The sequence below is a fragment of the Toxorhynchites rutilus genome, chromosome 2, assembly GCF_029784135.1.
Source record: "Toxorhynchites rutilus septentrionalis strain SRP chromosome 2, ASM2978413v1, whole genome shotgun sequence".
Classification (NCBI taxonomy): Eukaryota; Metazoa; Arthropoda; class Insecta; order Diptera; family Culicidae; genus Toxorhynchites; species Toxorhynchites rutilus.
The window spans coordinates 108,192,547-108,208,037 of NC_073745.1; the positions used below are offsets into that span (position 1 = coordinate 108,192,547).

A 15,491-nucleotide genomic window follows, 5' to 3' on the forward strand; every position below is an offset into this window, starting at 1 on the left:
AATATCGCTTAAGTATGCTTTTTGTCCTTGACTGAATCGAAAAAAGGTGTGGTTTACGATGGCACTTTGGAAGGCAAACTAGAGGGGGATGAACTCTCTGAGTTTGAAACTTTCAGCGACTGAGTAATAATTGATTGAGAATTATATCGCTCACTTGAAAACGATGGGTAACGCTTGTCCGTTGGATGGCAGGAAAATTAAAACTCGTTGGCCGCTGCTACCCGCTATTGATGGTTATATTCGTGGTTATGTTGGAAGTGTGGCCTTAGCGTATGAGCTCTGCTTCGCGGTTAGAAAATGAATGATCTTTTCAGAAAGCAACTGTGAAATTTATTTAATTTGACTGGCAGTTTAGTCACAAGGGAAGGTCTTACAATGCAATGTTTCACTTGTATTCAAATTATATTCCGCACTCTGGTTGTTTCTGTAGCTTGGTATCTTCTGAGGAGCATTAATTGAACTAATCAGAACGTAGCACTAAGCGCATTCAGATAATGTTTGACATTTCACAACTATTCAACTGTTCATTAAAAAATAAATAAAAATTTTTTTTGTTGTGATAGATGCGTAGAAATATTTCCTATAAATTGATGCAAAAATTTACGCAGTCTATTAAGAAATGCTCGAGTTATAAGCTCGAGTAATCTTTCATTTTTTCCTACATGTTCAGTGTTCGGATTTTTATTTTACCCCATCGACGATGTCCTACGATAAAAAGTGCAATTTTTATTATAAATTTATTTTCACGGACGGAATACGTTTCCCTCAATGTTTAATGTTAAATGTTTAATTTTTTTTTAAATCAAAAAATCACCCAAGTTTTCGTTTTTCAAAAAACATAAATTTTAACGTCTGTTTTTTAAAATTGAGATGACTAACGAATTCTAACGCTATAGAATGTTTTTATACTTGTAAAAAATGTTTTGCCAGCAAAATTTGAACATCCATACTTTATTATCAGAGTGTGACATACTTTTTTCAGTGGGCGAACAGGGCTGTGTCTAATTGCAAATTTTGATGACATTTAACCTGTTTGTGATTGTTTGAAAAGAGTTGTAAAATATTTATTTCCTGGTTGATGTAAAAAAGCCCGCCTCGGCCGTAAATAACTGGGTTGGTGTACTTTTTGGAAGCTCGGAATATCAACTATTAGTAGTACCTGAGGGAAAGGACTTTTAAGATGGGCCCAACAAAGATGACGCCGGAGGACCAACAGTTCAACATAGCGTTTGTGGCGGAGGTAAAAAAGCATCCGTGTCTCTTCGACAGCAACAGCACCGAATATAAACAAGCGCAGGTCCAGGATAAAGCCTGGCAAGCTGTCTCCGGGAATGTAAACGAAAGTGTTGATATGTGTAAAAAGCGTTGGAGAAATTTGAGGTGCTGTATGACGAGATATTTAAAGTCCGTTCGCGATAGTGTCGACAATGGAGCAAATCTCAGAAGAAAGCCCTATTATTTGTACAATCATATGCAGTTTGTGGTTCCATATCTGAAGATGAAAGACGGCGAAGGGGCTAACTACGAGTCGGAAGATTCTGTTTGGATTAAGAGCAGCAACAGCACAGATATCTTAAAACAGGACGATGAAGAGGAGGAGCATGAAATAGAAACTATCGATGTCCATGAGGAAGATCATCAGCAGATAAAGCAGAGTATCATACAGTCGATTAAAATCCTCCCTATGAGTCAGGAACAGTCGCAAGAAACGACGACAACATACGAAATTATCGAAGCTACACCCTCTAAACAGCCCCGCATCGAATCAGTACATCAGGTCGCGGTCGGAACACCCACAACAAGCTCCCAGCAGCTCATAAAACAGAAAGATCAGTCCGGCATTAAGCATTACACTTATACTACGGTCAGTGCGCCACAATCCAACACAACTCCACTCTACAGTAGCACTCCGGCAGCACCTGTTCAGCATCAACAGCAGGTTGCCACCTCCAGTTCGAACATCCAGCGGCAGCAAACCACCCAGCCGCAGCAGATATCCTTGAACGCTGCCAACGATGCCGACAGCAACTTCTTCAAAAGTCTCATTCCCGATATCCAATCGATGAACATGGATCAAAAGCGGAAGCTGAAAATTGGCATTTTGCGGCTAATTGACGAAATACTAAGCACAACGTAAAGTGTCTCGTCCCACATCCACGGATAGAAAAATTAAGACAAAAATGGTGTATTTTTTTGTTTATTTTAATGGAAAGTCTGCTTTAGGAGGATTCAAAAAAAGCGTTTCTTCTCAATCTTCTAAAGAGGGAAACAAATGATTGAGCTTTGCTTTTTTGTTATGTATATTATATATATTTCTATGGTACAAAAATACAAGTTTCCTCTATTCAAAGATATAGCTCGCAATTCCTGTGTGTAGCACAAAAAAGTTCTAATTAGGATTTTTTTTGTTCCGAACATCGGTACAAATAAAAAAAATATATCGGAGGTTGGCGAACTATGATTCAATTCGTAAAGTTTTATTTTGCTCGACAGAAATGAAAAGTCGAGGGAAAGATATTGGTTTGCACCGTAACAACCTGATGCTCGTTGGTCTTTGGTTTTGTATTTACGGAATCATACGGAATAAGACCCTGTAATTTTTTTGGGGTATATTCTCGAATATATTGAAAATCGATTTTTAACCTCCTGAAACAGGCTTCTCCATTAGAAAAGGGCCTTTTTCGTTCGCGAAATATGTGATGCCTATTCCGGGATGTTTGTTTTCAATGAACCGTACCTTTAGTAAGTTTTTAATACTGTGTTAGCATTAAAGTATATAGAAGTAGGACTTTATTTTGAATTAATCAAACTAACTGTAAAATATTTCTGTCAGTTTATAAGTGGTAATAAAACGTAAAAATTAATCTGTATCCTGTTGTTCTTTCTTTCTTTCTTTGTTTTTAAGAGGCTTTAAACTTTGCAGTTCATTCGCCTCTACTCCTGTTGTTCCCGCTTCCGAATGTCAAAAGCTTTCTTGGGACAACTAAAATCCAATAAAACATATGAGGGGCTTAGAATGCAAGGGGTATAAGTGACTTGATCGATTTCTCTTCATCAACTTTTTCATTAGTTAATAACTCAACTGCAAAAACGTTCCAATTTAAGTCTGCTATAGAGTCCGATAGATGAGGTTCTGACCTATCTTCCACATTGCCAAATACAGACACTTACAAGAATCGTCAGCATAAACAGAAGCGCTCTTTGAAGATACACTGGAAACGTACATTCGCGGGAGTTCTAAGTAGGGCTTCCCCATTGATCCTTTAACAGTAAATTATTACTTCTAACCTTATGTGGTAAATTGTTCTGATGTCTAGCAACATGCCTGATTTTTTTGAGCGCGAAAAAATCCAAAACTATTCATTTTTGAGCCATTTTTGTGTTAAAAACGCCCAATTTAGAGCAGCCAAAGCAAATTTCACGTAAAGTCATTGAAAAACAGTCATTTTGCTGAAGTTTTCAATGCATATGAATTGTTTAGGGCCTGCTGAGTCTGATCATAAATTTTATTAGTTGTTTTTGTTGAAACTAACATCAAAAATTCAAATACAAAAAAAATCATTTTCACCATCTAGTGTTTTCCGCTAGACGGGCAGGTGGCAACTATATTGCCACCAATTTTTTCGAAGGTTTTTGATTGTTTTGCGTATTGAAAAAATTGTAGGAGGCTGTGTCCAAGATACGACCGCATTGTTGACGTAGAACTACGCTGTTATTTTATATAAGTCGCTTGTTTATACTTTCGGATATTACTCTATATTGCTGTGAAATTTTAGAAACAGCTGCTTAGTAGAATAATCTCTAAAATGGTTTTTTCATTGTAAAATCAGTTGACGAGTATTGATTGATGATTCACTCTTGCCCTCGCAAAACAATACACTAGCTGATCGTATGTCGCAAATTATTTCATGTCAATGCATTGAGAATTTACCTCAAACGCTATTCCGGTGGCCTTTTTCGACTCGGCTACAGTTGATTATATACATGTTACACCAGCACTATTATTCCACATCTCATCTCTACATCAATATATCTTTGGCACCGCATGGAAACAACAACAATGACAACACTTGCAAGTATCAAATATCATGCTACACGTTATTCAGTATTGCCTCAAAGGAATCGCACCTCTAGGCATCGTTCGTACAACGTAAACCAAGCGCCAAACATGCGTTCGCCATAGCATGCATACAGAGCCATACATTGGTGGCTTGAAACTACTAGGAATATAAACACTTCTCATCATTTTGCGCTATCTCAAAGGAAACGCTTCTGTTAATATTACTGGCCTCGAAAAAAGTTGCATTACTTTATCATGCTCGAGAGAAGCGCAGCTGTCACCTTTAGTGGAGGAAGTTTTGCTACTGGCAAGCGAACCTTAAGGCCGAGTGGTTAGCGTCATAACTAACATGCCGGGTGTTCGGGTTCGATTCCCGTTCTGGTCGGGGGAATTTTTCGTCAAAGAAATTTCCTCCGACTTGCACTGTGATCACGCGTATTCTAGAACTTGCCACTCAGAATGCATTCAAGGCATGTTATTTGGCATAGAAATATCAACTAAGTACTAATAAAAATGACGCAAGTAATACTACGTTGAGACGGCGAAGTTCCTCTAGGAACGTTAGTGCCATTGAAGAAGAAGAAGAAGAAGCGAACCTTAATCACATACAAAATTCCAGAACGACATTTACTTTCTTGGTGACTAAACAAGCGAAATAAACTCTTTTTGTTAATATCAACAACCTCGAAAACAGTGGTAATGCTTCATTATGATCAATATTAGCGCAAATGCAATCCTAGTTGAAGGCAGTTTTGCGGCTGACACGCGAATCTAAATAACTTATAACATTCCAGTAAGACATTCAAGTTGCTTGGTATTCCCCAAATAATGTTTTGGTGCACAACCTTAACGCCTGATTCGCCATAACGTCAGTTTAATGTATTGATGCATACTCAAAGGCCCCAACGAAGCCCTTATGTTAACAGAAAACAAACAATGTTAACTGCTTGGGAAAAGACTAAATTGTGCTACACAGCTTGTATTCTGCTGTAACACCCATCGATGCGAACTCGCTAATGAGTTTGTCAAGAGCGACCGCCTTCATCACCAGCGGAGGGAGCTTGATTTTGGTTGCTGCCTGGGTAACGTCGTTTACATTTTCGACCGACGCGCCGAAATCGCCTACTGCGCTGTTGTTCGTTGCGGTGTCACACTCGCGAAGGCTCGGTTCAGTGCGAGCGCTTTTCACTGCACCAACATCGCGTGCATCATTAGATGACGCTTGCCTCGAAATTTTATTGCCCCTGGCAATGCGTTCGTTTTTTGCAGGTTTTTTGAACCTGCCTTCCTCTTCTTCTTGCACACACTACGCGAAGCGTCCAATTTATGACGCGAAAATAAAAACGATACGAATAACGCGAAAAACGAACAGAAAAACCAAACGACGATATCCAAGTTGGATTACAACTGGGGGGGTACAATCTTAGATCGAAGCGCAGCGAAAGCAAAGTGAACTGGATTGCTCAACAGTCCGATGCCGAATGAAAGTTTGCCTCAGCGAGATCCACTGTTTATACTCTAGGCGAGTATTCCCCTTCATTCTTCTACTTTTCCTTTGTTCACGGAGACTTCAAATCCTACGATTTTCCCTTCGTTCTTCTTCTTTTTCTTTGTTTACGGAGACTTTAAATCTAACGATTCATTCGTCTCCGAGACTTCCCTTCGTTGGTCGTCGATAAGTTGCTCGTTATTGACAGCTCTGTTCGTGAGAGCACACAAATGGACAGAACAAATGTATGGGAAAATGGAAACGCCTAAAATTTTCATGAATTTTAACCATTTACAAACCAGGGGATTGTAATGTATATCATAATAAACAAATCTTAGGGAATTTTTGATTCGTTTAGTATATAAATCGCCAAAATCCGTTAGCGGCAAAAATAGTTATTAACGTTAACTTTATTTCATAAAAACGTGACCTGTTTTCTGATTTGGCACCCTTAATGAAAGACGTAGTTCTACGTCAAAAAATGTTTTGTGTATTTAAGCATGTAAAAATGTCGTTGTAATGGAGTTTGGCAATTATATTGTCACCAAGATTTTACGCTTGCCGGGCAGGTGGCATCTATATTGCCACCAACATTTTACGCTAGCAGGGCAGGTGGCATCTATATTGCCACCAACGTTTTTCGCTAACCGGGCAGGTTGCATCTATTAGCGAATTCGTTTTTAAAACTGAGTCAGTGCCAAACTGACTCTGTAATAAAAAAACGTTTTCAGTTTCACGAATGCGGTGTTTTGTTGGTGTGCGTTATATAGTCTGATTTGTTTATATTCGCGACGATAAATGTACAGTGTCGACGTCTAATGGCGATATTAATGCTTGGGAGGTAAATTACTCTCTATTAGATCAGCAGGGCCAAGTGCAGTGTAAAAATATAAAAGTTTGAATGAATGTTTTCACTTCATATTGTTTTATTACTTAAAACATGTAGTTCTGACACTTACTTAACCATTTGTCGATGCATTTCCTGGTTTTTCCACAAATAATTACTATTATAATATAAAATCATCATTAGTCACAGTTTTCGTTCAATATGTTTCTGTGATATCGGAAAAAAACCTCTTATTTCATCACATGAAATAAATATTCGATACGTTAAAGTAAATTTTCATTCATAATTTTGATTTTGAAAGCAGGTTTATTACACCTGAATATCCATCATTATTTTCGCCTCCCAATTAAAGCACACGTAGCTTAATGCCGTCTGCTCGAATATACTTTCAAAATCAGAATCCGAATTGGATTACGATTCCAATAATACAAAAGCAAAAGCAGCAGGTTTTTCATGTTCATAGTTTTTATTTTTAGATTTTCCAAAGTATACTCGGAACTTGACAGTTCGGTATAGTGGTATTGGTGAACCCGAGTGCCAACCCGTGAAACATCTCAGTGCGAAACTAACAGCTTTCGGGGCGAACCAGTGCGACACTGAGTGCGAAACTGACTGAATAAAAAACGTTTTGACAGCAGTTAGTGCGGCACTGAGGTTGAAACTGAACAAAAACGAATTCGCTATATATTTCCACCAACATTTTACGCTAGCCGGTCAGTGGCAACTATATTGCCACCAATTTTTATTTTTGACGTAGAACTACGTCTTTCAGGAAGGGTACCAAATCAGAAAATAGGTCACGTTTTTGTGAAATAAAGTTAACGTTAATAACTATTTTCACAACGAACAAATTCTGATACTTTGCACACCAATGGAATCGGAAATTCTCTAAGATTCGTTTGATATACTATCCAGTACAATACACTAATGCCTAAAAATGCCATACATTCATTCTGCCGATTTTTGCGCATTTCCGAACAGAGCTGCCAATAACGAGCAACTGATACATTCGTTTCTGCCCGTTTTCAACATATTCGGTTTAAATTGGCGATCTAACGCAAAACGTAAACGATCGGTTAAACATCTGAATTTTGTTTTTGAACTAAGAAAATGATGCTAATGTAACCTAAAACTCAAAAACAAATCACGTATATTTTACTTCCGGGATTTCCAAGGTAGTTCTCACATGCAGGAATCGTACATTTTTCTACTTGTGTTTGATTGTGCTCTCGAATTTCCTTCTTTAATTCAACCATTGTCAACATTTTTATAGTTTTCACTACTGAAAGAGGTAAATAAATAACATGTTATATATAAAATTGCGCAGAATTAAATTTCTTACAAACTCATCGCAATCAAATAATCTTTTATGATTATAACATTGTAATTTATGGAAAGAACTACAAACTTTCCATAAGCTCACATGGCAAAATTTAAAACCATCATCACTTTCACCGCAGCGCCGCCTAGGTGTAGATTCGTACGTTAGATCGCCAATACGCTATCCGCGATTTGAAACCTCACCACTTCTCGTTTAGTGGTCATCCAAGCAACATGGTTCACGCAGAGCGTCGAGCGGGAGAGGATTGTTTTCTTGTCGGGTGAAGGAGAAGTATGGAATAGAGTTTCATTCTACAAGAGCCCTTCTCAGGGCTAGAGGAGGAAACCAAAAAAGGAATAGAATGAAAACACAGATGCGAATGAGCTAGCATAGCACAATGAGCGGATATCATTCATGCCTGATGCCGATTTCACACACATACACACACAGTTCGATACTGCGAGAGGAAGCTCTCTGTATCGAGATGTCCTACGACAAGAGCAGAGCATATGAGAATTTTTTGTGCTCGTGCGGATATGGATATGGATCCAGAATTTTGGAATATAGATATACACTGCATTTATTTAGATAAACGTATAATTCATGAAAGTATTTCAAATTCCAATAGGTTAACCTTACTGTTGCATATTGTGGGGTTCGATCACATCTCAAGCGGAATATAGAAGCAAAAAGGTTCATAGTTTGTGATCGATATCTGAGTGGGAAGGAGAAAGTTTGGTACGAGTTGAGTTGTATAATATGATACACGAAAGTTGTATAATACAAAATACATTGCTTGTATTGTGATATGATTTGTATTCCATTTCCAATAGACAAAATAACTGTTGCATCAAATCAGTCTACATAATTTTTGCGTTCGCTCATCCTTTCTCACAATACCCATTTCTCGTTTGAGAAATTGTTGAGCAAACAACGTTTGCAGTGCGCGTAGAACGGGAATTCCTTCTTAGGATTCATTGCACCTCTAATAAATTGCCGAAAGACATGGTCTTACGTTGATCGCACTTGATTGAAAAATCACAAAACCAAATGTATTTGGTCGCAGTTTTATATGGATAGAAAATAAAATAAACTTTTTCGCTTGAATGTAACTTTCAATTCCAAGGTAATGAATGAATGCGTTTCAGGTCAAGTCAGGCCAGGTAATGAATCCCTCGATCCCTCGTCGTTCAGCACGTCCAGCTCGTCCAACTCGTTCAGCTCGTTCAGTAACGATGTTGTCTTGTCGATGTCCTCACGAAAAATGAATGCATTTCACCACCAGAATATCGCTTAAGTATGCTTTTTGTACGTGATTGAATCGAGAGAAGGTGTGGTTTACGATGGCAATTTGGAAGGCAAACTAGAGGAGAATGAACTCTCTGACTTTGAAACTTTCAGCGACTGAGCAATAATCGGTTGAGAATTGATATAAGCTTACTGTATACTTACTTCGATGTTATTCGTTTCTCCCTCAGGGTAAGCTACGAATATAATAAGGGTGGGGTTTACATTTTATACTTTTATGGTTTACAAGCTAACCCGGCAAACTTCGTCCCGCCCATTTACTTGATTAATTCTCGAGTAATGTAGAAATTTGTGTTTTATTTGTATGGCAGCCACCCCTAAGAGAGGGGGGAGGGGTATCTAACCACCATAGAGACATTCATTGCACCCTAAAGTTTCCATATGCCTAATTTGGTTTAATTTGCTTGATTAATTCTCGGGTAATGCAAAAATTTGTGTTTCATTTGTACGACAGCCCCCTCTAAGAGAGGGGGAAGGAGTATCTTTTTTTTTATCTCATTTATTTATTTAAGGCTCATTAGCATTTTAGCTGTAACAGAGCCGAATTTTAATCGTGTACATGTCACATGGTTATCATATCTATAATTAGCACATTACACAGTTGCCATTCGTCAGTATTCCTTCTATACCATTACATATGGTACATTCACACAGTAGCCATTTAGGCGTAAGGGTATTCTTTCTGTTCTTCCATTATCCAGTTGGACCACCGGACAGCGGAGACAGTTGATTGATCATTGTTGAGTTATTTATAGAACAGTAGCCCGATGTGTCTGGCAGAGCAGAGCAGTTGTATGGATGAATCGATCTTATTTCGACCATGGATCGATCTCCATCGCTGATGATTGTTGCGAGGACGTAGCTATTCTGTAACAACACAAAGATGGTCAATGAGGGCCCTGAGTTTTGAACTCACGATCGATCGCTTACTAAGCGAACGCGCAACCAATGTGGAAGGAGTATCTTAACACCATAGAAACATTTATTGCATCCTAAAACCTCCACATGCCAAATTTGGTTTCATTTGCTTGACTAATTCTCGAGTAATGCAGAAATTTGTGTTTCATTTGTATGGCAGCCCCCCCTTTGAGTGGGGGAAGGACTGTCTAACCATCATAGAAACATTTATTGCACCCTAAAACTTTCACATGCCAACTTTGGTTTCGTTTGATTGATTAATTTCCGAGTAATGCAAAAAATTGTGTTTCATTTGTATGGCAGCCTCCTCTAAGAGAGGGGGAAGGAGTATCTTATCACCATAGAAACATTTATTGCATCCTAAAACCTCCACATGCCAAATTTGGTTTCATTTGCTTGATTAATTCTCGAGTAATGCAGAAATTTGTGTTTCATTTGTATGGCAGCCCCCCCTTTGAGTGGGGGAAGGACTGTCTAATCATCATAGAAACATTTATTGCACCCTAAAACTTTCACATGCCAACTTTGGTTTCGTTTGCTTGGTTAATTTCCGAGTAATGCAGAAATTTGTGTTTCATTTGTATGGCAGCCCCCCCCTTAGAGAGGGGGGAGGGGTCTCAAAATATCACGAAAACCTTCCCCGGCCCCAAAAACCCCTACATACCAATTTTCATGTCGATCGGTTCAGTAGTTTCCGAGTCTATAAGAATCAGACAGACAGACAGACATCACTCTATTTTTATATATATAGATAGATAGATAATATCACGCTTCCTTTGCTTTCGTTCATTTCTTACTCTACTCTCGCACCGTGAGGACCTGTTTGTTGAGGGACCAAGCAGACAGCTCGTTAGTCTTTTGGTGGTAAGGCACCACGAAAGCAGATCGGATAAGCTCACCAGTCGCAGGAAGTGTGTTAAAAAGCCACATCGCTATCGACCGGGAACTTTGCGTGAAATTCGTCGCTATCAGAAGTCGACCGAGTTGCTGATCCGCAAGCTACCTTTGCAGCATTTGGTTCGTGGAAAACCGACTTGCGTTTCCTAAGTTCCGCGGTTATGGCACTGCAGGAGGCCTATTCGAAGATACCAATTTGTGTGCTATCCATGCAAAACGCATCATATCATGTCCAAGGACATCCAGCTGGCCCATCGTATCCGAGGAGAGCGTGCTATATTAGCTTAGCATATAATCAACGGCCCTTTTCAGGGCTCCAAATTTGATGGATTAGAGTTCAGAAAAGTTTTTTGCAGGCCGAACTGAAATGAGCATTCAGCGCATTATATGCAGCATTATATGAGAAGGAAGCAAATAATCGCTCGAAAATTACATGATTTTCGCGATGTGAAAAATTTTCCGTTTTTCATGTTATGCATCCAATATTGGATACGAAAATTATCTACTGATGGGGAAAAATAATATTCAGAAGCTTTCCTATTAATTGCGATTGATTGAAAAATCACAAAACCAAATGTATTTGGTTGCAGTGTTGTATGGATAGAAAACATTAAAATAAACTCTTTCGCATGAATGTATTTTTCAATTCCCAGGGGAACTGGTAGATTATTTTTCAGCAACGATGATAGCAACGAGGGTTCCGTGCGTGTATGTGTGTGTGGCGGCTGCTCCGATGTTTCAAGCGGAACCGTGGCATCACTCTCCTCCTGATGGATTCCCTTCTGGCCTAAAGCCGGGTTCAGACGGTGCGAGCAAGCATACGAGTCGGTCTAGTCAGTTACTGCAGTGCAGCTACTCACACCGTGTGAACACATCATGCCAGTTATTGTCATGTGTGATCCGGCGTGCGAGCTACTTCAAAGTTTTTTGAATTTACTCGCACTCGCATGCTTCAAAACGTCAAAAACAGAATTTAGCGTTCGAATCAGGGATGCCAAATGTAAAGAAATGTCTCTATTTTTAAGATATTTGAAAATATGCGAAGATATTTATAGACTTGAAAATTATTGGAAAAACAAATAAAACCCTCATAGTTTCTTAACGAAATCATTGTTATTCTGTTTTGCACGCTGGCGGGGCACGCTTTCTTTTTGAGATAGTTTTCTGGAGAATGTCTAATATAGAATCATTATCAGGCACAATTTTCATTCAAAATTCACTCACAACTTGCGAAAAAAAGTAAGGTTCTAAGAAACAGAATACATATTCGATTTAAAAAAGTACATTTTCATTCATTATTTTAATTTTTGACGCGTGTGAATAAAATTTTAAAAAGTCTTCTAGACTATCATTTAAAGCATCACATACTTCCGGAATTATCTTAGCTATGGATGCTTTCGAGATTCTAAAAAATATCGACAACAATCTGAACAATATTCCAGAAGAAAGGCATATCAATGTCATTTATATTATCACTCTTGCAGGTACAGCATCCTTCATGAGTGTATCTTGGCGTTGTATTTGTGGAGCAATTAAATTCAACAGTTTTTCCACTTGTTCAGGTGTTATTCTCAACACTGCTCTGTAATCTCTATAAAATTGTGTAATGATACATTCAACTGAAAACCTAAGATGAAAACTACCAATAAAGAAGTCGATTTCGGACCAATCATTTGACAAATTCGGACCTGATTGCTGTTTCTGACTATTTGATGGACATTTGAAAAATCGCCTGGCATCCCAGGTAAACCCGTGCCGTAGTATCTAGTTTCTCGCCAGCAGCTCACACTATGTGAACGGACAAGGCGAGTCAACCAATTGTCAAGCGAGTCCACCGGGTCAGTAGCTGCTCATTGTCAAGTCAGCTACTAGCAACGTATAAATGGGCCTTAAGGTGCACAAACAAGCATTTGGTGACACTGTTCATCAGCGCTTTCATGATAAACGAAGTTAGCTTCATCACAACAGCGACAACATGCCCCAATCGCTGTTCAATTAGAACTGAGTGGGTTTACTTTTTTCACTTAAATTCTTTTTATTTCTTAATTTGGTTTACATTATAATATAATACAACATTTCAAGTGATCAACCTAGGGTTCTACATCTTTAAGTTGTAATGTCAAGTTTTGTAATGATTTGTATCATACACATTATTCGATTGTTTCATATTCCTATTGTAAAATCATGCCTAAACTTTTCTAGTTTTTTGTTACCTTTTTTTTACCTAAATCTAACTTATAAGATACCCTCCCCAAATTATTTACATTATCCCAACTTACACTACTTATCTAACTGGAAATAGATATATCTACCCAAACCCAAAGCCGCTACCTTGAAAGGTAACGACTATGAAGTCAGGTAGCATTATCATACAGATTTTGTATTATTCCGTGTGTTGAGAGAGCGCAACTCTGTTCAAATTTCATACAATTGTTATTGATAATTTCATCCAAGGTTTTAATCCCGGCCAGCTGATGTATCTCTGAATTTCGCGTTCTGGGAGGAGAGTTTAGAATCATACGAAGAATTTTGTTTTGTATGCGTTGAAGTTTTAATTTGTGTGTTGGAGCACAGCGCTCCCAAGCGGGCATCGCATATGCGATAACTGGTGATATTATTTGTTTGTATACTGCAAGTTTATCCGTTAGAGATAATCGAGAGTACCTATTGATCAGGGGATACAATGACCTGATTAAAATGTTGCATCTTGTGTCTGTTTTGTCAATGTGTGCTCTGAAGGTAAGCTTTCGATCGAAAGTTAAACCCAGATACACTACTTCTGAAACTTCAATTATTGAAATATCCAGACAAAGCGTCTAATCCTCTTTGAAGTTTAGATCTTAGTTCTGTGATACTTCTGCCCTTGTAAATGATAGCAGTGTCATCTGCAAATAGTGACAGTTTCCCATCAGATGGGAGCAGTCTTCCATGTTTCACAAAAAACACTGCGTCCGGAATAAACATGTCCACGCTGCTGTTCACAGTTTTGTGTTTGAGTACAAACATGATTTTTTCGTACCTATGTTAGAAAATGTGACATGTTTGTATTCGTGGTATGTTTGGACATACGATGTTTAATCCCAATGTTTCACATGATGTTCTAACATGGTGTTCAGTTTCTCTTGCATTTTCACCCCAAGCACCGGCAGTGCGTAGAGTAGAAGAAGCGAATCGGACACCACACCACCACTACTCAACGCTGTTGGTATGTTGACATGGAAAAAATGCTTTCCTTTCATGACAATGGGTGCTTCATCAAAAATATTGGGCAAATAAAATAAACCTCTTTTTCTGTTCTGAACAAAATAAACATCGATTGATATGAGAGTTTTTCACATTTGATATCATTATTTAGTGCACGCATCAATTTATATATTGAATTCATGTAACATTCGCTATTATTAGCTATTTGAACAAGTACTAAAATTGAATTATTCAGCAGTGACATGTTAGGCGTGACGCTAACCACTCGACCACGGGAGCAACAATTTTGGCTGGATCTTTGAATACAAATGGCCAATACTGCTTGTTCGCGACGATCGCGACCCGAGCTATAAAACGAGCGGAGAAGAGGAGAAGAAAGGATGATGCAATCGCATGCACACATAGCATATGTAGTGCAGTGTAAGTGTAGCATTTAGTTTTTTCCTTCATTCAGTTTGTGATAATATCGAGAAATTAATGGTGTGTTTTAGCCGCTGAAATTTCTCTGCTGGTTCTGCTGTGTGCCGCTGAAGGTTGCATCTAAAACTAATTTTTGGGTATTAATTTTTTTGGTCAGCATTTGTACGACGTCGCCCGCTATGCAGTCGGCTCCTCAGACTTTAATTGCCAACATGCACGCAAAAAAAAAAAATAAAATAGAAAGCTTCTTTCTATTCAGAGGATGTTTTCTTTGAACGAAACCAAGGATTATTTAATCAGACTTGCAAAATGTGCATGAACGATCTATAAACTTTTACTTAGTCGCGGCAATACATACACACACTCTTTACAGATACACGGGCCGAAGGTTGTGCAGTCCACTGATGATTCAACAAGAGCCAAAGGTTTTACCGCTCATGACAACTCTACACGAGCTGATGATTGCGCCGGCTAGTGATCATTCTATCCTGGATTCCTCGAGTCGAAAAAGACGCACCACGCTAGATATGGGGTGCAGACTAGGGGGGCGTTGCTGATTAACGGTCAGCTGCATTCCAATAGGAAGTATCCCATGTCGGGCACACGTAAAGAGCACTGAAGACTGCAACATCCCAATTATGAGAACACTTGTAATACTAACCTCGAGCCAACCGCGAGTAATCGGTTACATATTACTAACATAGTTGTAAGCAAACATTGTCAAAATATTGAACTCCCGGCCCCGTTAGGCTGACGCCATATGAGCCTTAATAAAAATATATATTTTGGTGCATGAACTTATAGCCTCTTAGTTCGTGCAATTTTTGAAATGCGAACTAAACTTCAAGTTCGTTTCTGTGAAAAAGTATTCTACGAAGAAATGTTTTGGGATGAATAATTTCTTTCCGTGTATGAAAAGAAACGAAACGAAGGCAATGAATACTGCGACATCGGGTGATATGTTTGTACATGATGTTCTTGAATTATAAACATCGTGTTTGTTTTCACATGTCTATGTTTGTGTATC

The 15,491-nt window shown here is 38.6% G+C and overlaps 2 protein-coding genes across 2 annotated transcripts in view; both read left to right on the forward strand.

Moving 5' to 3' along the window:
- The window catches only part of LOC129768620 (transmembrane protein 42), a 37,509-nt gene that overhangs the window by 5,625 nt on the left and 16,393 nt on the right, over positions 1 to 15,491 (forward strand). The gene's annotated exons all lie outside the window — the stretch shown is intronic.
- On the forward strand, positions 1,024 to 2,840 carry LOC129768619 (uncharacterized). The gene has a single exon (XM_055770375.1). The coding sequence runs from the start codon at positions 1,181 to 1,183 to the stop codon at positions 2,135 to 2,137; it is 957 nt and encodes a 318-aa protein (XP_055626350.1). The 5' UTR covers positions 1,024 to 1,180; the 3' UTR covers positions 2,138 to 2,840.

Excerpts from the sequence above, each read along its gene's own strand:
- LOC129768619 (XM_055770375.1), top strand. The coding sequence starts at position 1,181 with ATGGGCCCAACAAAGATGACGCCGGAGGACCAACAGTTCAACATAGCG.